Genomic DNA, 5,129 nt, shown 5'->3' with positions numbered 1-5,129 from the left:
TTTTGAAGAATTAAAATATTAGATTTAGTTCTACCATATTCTTTACTCTCATTATTTTAATAACGTTATTAGTTTCATACAAATGAGTTTCAAAATAATAATTTCATATAACCCTCTATTTTTAATAGAATATCTTGCAGTTAGTAAAAATGGTGAAATAAGCCTTCATATTTTTTAAATGTTGTCACACTATATTAAGTGAGAAAACCAGGTTTTAGAAAATTAATGTGGCATGATTTAATTAAAAGGATGTGTGTGTGCACATGTTATATACATACATATTCATGCTCACAAAAAAACAGTCTGGAGAGATGGATATATACCAAGATATTAACAATGGTGAAATATTATTACAGGTGATTTTCTTTTCCTTTTTAAATCTCTCTATACTTTCCCTTTTTTCTATAATGAATGCAGATTACATATGTAATGAAAATAGTTGTCATTCTTGTGTAGAAATGTACTATTTCCATTGATGTGGCCTATGTTTATTTTAATTGTTGTAGGTAGTTGTTTTGAGAATAATATTTATTACACATTACAAATATATTACATATGTTTAAATTTGGCATACGGGACAATGAAAATTTTGGTACCTAAAAAAGCTGATATTTTTGAATTAGGAAAATATTGAGAGACAGTGTGGCATGGGATTGAAGCCTGAATTTCAATTCTAGCTCCATTTCTTACTAACTTGATAATCCTCAATCAAGCTGCATTATCTTTCTTTGCTTCAATTTCTTCATCTGTAATTGATCTTATATATAGTAATATCAGTAGTTCTAATATTCTATTTTACAGGTTAGTTGTAAAGATTAGAAATATTCTAGTGCCTGGTGTAGTGACTGCACATAATACACACTTAATAGATTGTACTTATGATTTTGTTGTTATTTATTTGGCCGCCTCAAAGGAAATATTAATGTAGATGCTTTTAGCTGAGTTCAAAAGTTTTAGAAGAGGGTATGATGAATGGAGAAAGGGACTATAACAAAAAAGATGTAGAAAAGGAGCACTTTAAGTGTACATATAATAAATGGAAAAATCAGTAGTTGTGTAAATAATTTTTGTATATTAAAATATTTACTAAAACATCTTTACATATTTCATAAGAAGTTAAGCATTTAGTAGACACTGAAGGCCTCACATTTCTTGCTTAGGAGTAGTAAAAGGTTGACTGTTTTCTTGCAGAGTGCACAGTTGACTGAGATCATCAACAGTTTGATTGCCCCTCTCAACTTGTCCCCAACTTCATCACCCCTCTCTTCCAAGTCCTGTAGCCATAAATGTCTGGCTAATGGCATTTCCAGGAGGTAGGTAGTTCAAAGGTTTTTCTTGAAATCAGGCGGTAATTGCCATCTTTCCTAATGTCAAGTAGTTGTTCCTACAAACGAATTTGAAAGTTTATTTTTAAAAGTTTGTAACAGATTCAAAACCTACTAAAATTCTTTGATAGATTTAAAAGCAGATAAATATTGGTTCTCCAACNCCCTTTTTTCTATAATGAATGCAGATTACATATGTAATGAAAATAGTTGTCATTCTTGTGTAGAAATGTACTATTTCCATTGATGTGGCCTATGTTTATTTTAATTGTTGTAGGTAGTTGTTTTGAGAATAATATTTATTACACATTACAAATATATTACATATGTTTAAATTTGGCATACGGGACAATGAAAATTTTGGTACCTAAAAAAGCTGATATTTTTGAATTAGGAAAATATTGAGAGACAGTGTGGCATGGGATTGAAGCCTGAATTTCAATTCTAGCTCCATTTCTTACTAACTTGATAATCCTCAATCAAGCTGCATTATCTTTCTTTGCTTCAATTTCTTCATCTGTAATTGATCTTATATATAGTAATATCAGTAGTTCTAATATTCTATTTTACAGGTTAGTTGTAAAGATTAGAAATATTCTAGTGCCTGGTGTAGTGACTGCACATAATACACACTTAATAGATTGTACTTATGATTTTGTTGTTATTTATTTGGCTGCCTCAAAGGAAATATTAATGTAGATGCTTTTAGCTGAGTTCAAAAGTTTTAGAAGAGGGTATGATGAATGGAGAAAGGGACTATAACAAAAAAGATGTAGAAAAGGAGCACTTTAAGTGTACATATAATAAATGGAAAAATCAGTAGTTGTGTAAATAATTTTTGTATATTAAAATATTTACTGAAACATCTTTACATATTTCATAAGAAGTTAAGCATTTAGTAGACACTGAAGGCCTCACATTTCTTGCTTAGGAGTAGTAAAAGGTTGACTGTTTTCTTGCAGAGTGCACAGTTGACTGAGATCATCAACAGTTTGATTGCCCCTCTCAACTTGTCCCCAACTTCATCACCCCTCTCTTCCAAGTCCTGTAGCCATAAATGTCTGGCTAATGGCATTTCCAGGAGGTAGGTAGTTCAAAGGTTTTTCTTGAAATCAGGCGGTAATTGCCATCTTTCCTAATGTCAAGTAGTTGTTCCTACAAACGAATTTGAAAGTTTATTTTTAAAAGTTTGTAACAGATTCAAAACCTACTAAAATTCTTTGATAGATTTAAAAGCAGATAAATATTGGTTCTCCAACTATTTGAAGAGTGCTGATGTGTGTTAATTAATTTTACTAATAAGTTAATTTATTTATTTTGGGCAACATTTTTTTCAAAATATTTTCTATGTAACACATTTCTGTCAAAAAGCATTTAGTTTCACATTTGTTATCAAAATATACTTCCCTTGAGGGAAAGATTGTTTTATTTTCTAACATTTGCTAGAAAATGAAATATAGTTACTTTTCATCAAAGAGATGAATTTTAGATGAAATTTAGAACATTTACAACATTGTTTAAAATATATAATTTATCTTTGAGTAATTACTTTTTTTAAATGCTTTGTTACCGTATAACCTGCAGACTGTCTTATTACGTGCTATTTTCCTAAGCATCTAGATCAATAAGTCACAACATGGGTATAAATAAGTATTTGTCAAATGAATGAAATGTTTTTCAAGATTTCTTGCAGGTAATCAGCATTCCATAAAAAAATCATTTTTGTACTTTGTTTGTTTCTTCTCCCTCATAGTTAGATTAATATTTTAGTTGTTGCACTCTCTCATGGCTGTTGTCTGCAGTTCTGCTTCCTCTCATCTAATTTAACTTTGGACTAGAAAATTAGATGACCAAAAGTGGCATCCATATCTGTATTATAGTAAGAGACATTCTCTAGTAAGAGAAAAAGTCTCTCTTAACAGTGACAGGAGTGAGCTTTTGAGTATGGACTGAGATCTTTTTTGGTTATTTAAAAGGCTTTTGCGATTTTAGTTGTGTTCTGTATACTTGAGGTTGCCAGATAAGTAATCTTATACGTGCTTCTAATAAAGCACATGTATTTCTAGCTTTATATCCCATTACAGTGTAATTTTTGTGTATAAGTAGGTTAAAGGAAATTTAAATTTTGAATTTTTAAGGTTTGGTCACCTATTCTGTATAGTAATTTTTTTAGTGGACTGCATAGAACTTATTGTTTAATATAATTTAAAAAAATACTCAAGGTCAGTNCCCATCCCGTCTTTGTTACATTTGTAGTTATCTGGTTTTCCTTAATTGGAATGCATAATCAAATTGCTTTTATGAGTAGTTTATAATTCACAAAGTTATTTTGTAATTATCTGATATTAAATTGGAATGCACTTTACCATATAAGTGATGTTTTAAATTAGTGTTGGTTATATTCCCACTTCTTTCTTTTCCCTCTCATCCCACAGGATCAGTCCCCGTTCAGTTTGCCCCTACTTGTTTCACATTCCAGAATAATGTATTTGCTTGGTCAGTCAGATCTACTTCCTTTATCTGTAGGTCACTACTTATTCTTTGGAAAGATATTTCTTGTATTTTTATTTTCTCTCTGCTAGCACCAGTGTATTTGGGTAGACGGAAGTTAACATCAGAAGTGGGTAATTTCTGGGGCTCACTGCAAATATATAGCCCTTTGTTGAAAACAATTTTTAAGAGTTTTAAGTTGGTGACAGCAGATCATTAACCAAGCAGGGGACCCTTCTGAGTGTGGCCCTGTGCAGCTGCACAGGTTGCTCACCCATGAGGTTGACCCTGGGTGTCATGTTCATTTTAGGTCCCATTGCCGATGGGAGTGCCAGAGGCTTCGGTAGGGAAGGGATACAGTAGTTGTGAGAGCAAAAGTAATGGCTGTAGACATAGGGAGAACAGAGGAAGAAAGGGCGGCAGCAGTCATTTGTAGAGCTCATTAGTAAGTTACCTGTGAACAGGTCATTTGCTCTTAAAACATATGCTAAAAATATTATTATAGGCCAATTTCTTAAAAATTAAGTTGTTTTTAAACACTTTTTAAGAAAAACAGTCCAGGGGTGTTAATGAGCAGGGGTAGCAAGCCTGGTATTATACATATCTTCCTTAAGATAATCTGTTGGTATATACTGTTCACTGACCATAATGGAACTTGAATATAGATTAGGCAATCCTTCTACTTGATTCAATTAATTTTGTTAGAGGAATGTTTTGCTTACCAAACAAAATTTATTTACCTGTCTCAAAAGCAACTAAAGAGTTGGTAGTTAAAATATGAGGCCACTATTGAGTTGTAGACCGAAATCAGTTTAAAAAAAATAACTTACTGATTCTTAGTATTAGTGAATACTTGCATTGTTAGACAGTATATTTTGTTTATAAATCAAAGGTGACTTTATTTTATAACTTCAGGTAATTTAAAATAAATTTCACACTGGTGTATTTACATTAGAAACCTTGTTATCAATAGCTAGTGTTTTGACTTTTAAGTTGATTCATTTTTGTGTTTAAAGTTCAAATTATGCCTCTCTGAATTTTATTTTTATTCTCATTTTTACTGAGTTTCCTATCCCAAATATGGACTCAGGTATACGAGATTTTATTGGGCTGGACTGGGGTGGTTTTTAGGGTAAAACTAGAGGTTGGTTGTAATGCTGTCCTTCTGGACCAGTTATTCAGACATACCTGCCCAGCGACCTCCAGCGTCTTAGAATATTTTAAGGCGGGGCGATGAGAAGAGTGCGCCCGTGTTTCGGACGGGAAAATATGAGACGCTCTATAAACTCCTTTGCATGAACAAACTAATGAATG

General features: G+C 31.9%; 1 protein-coding gene across 1 annotated transcript in view; it reads left to right on the top strand.

Moving 5' to 3' along the window:
- The window catches only part of KANSL1L (KAT8 regulatory NSL complex subunit 1 like), a 99,574-nt gene that overhangs the window by 48,792 nt on the left and 45,653 nt on the right, over positions 1–5,129 (top strand). Inside the window, 1 exon segment of the mRNA XM_019656858.1 lies at positions 1,192–1,313. Coding sequence (XP_019512403.1) covers positions 1,192–1,313 — 122 coding nt within the window.

Source organism: Hipposideros armiger, unplaced genomic scaffold (genome assembly GCF_001890085.2).
Source record: "Hipposideros armiger isolate ML-2016 unplaced genomic scaffold, ASM189008v1 scaffold_268, whole genome shotgun sequence".
NCBI lineage: Eukaryota > Metazoa > Chordata > Mammalia > Chiroptera > Hipposideridae > Hipposideros > Hipposideros armiger.
Note: the sequence above shows the minus strand (reverse complement) of the source record. Positions and strands in the feature narration are given on the sequence as shown.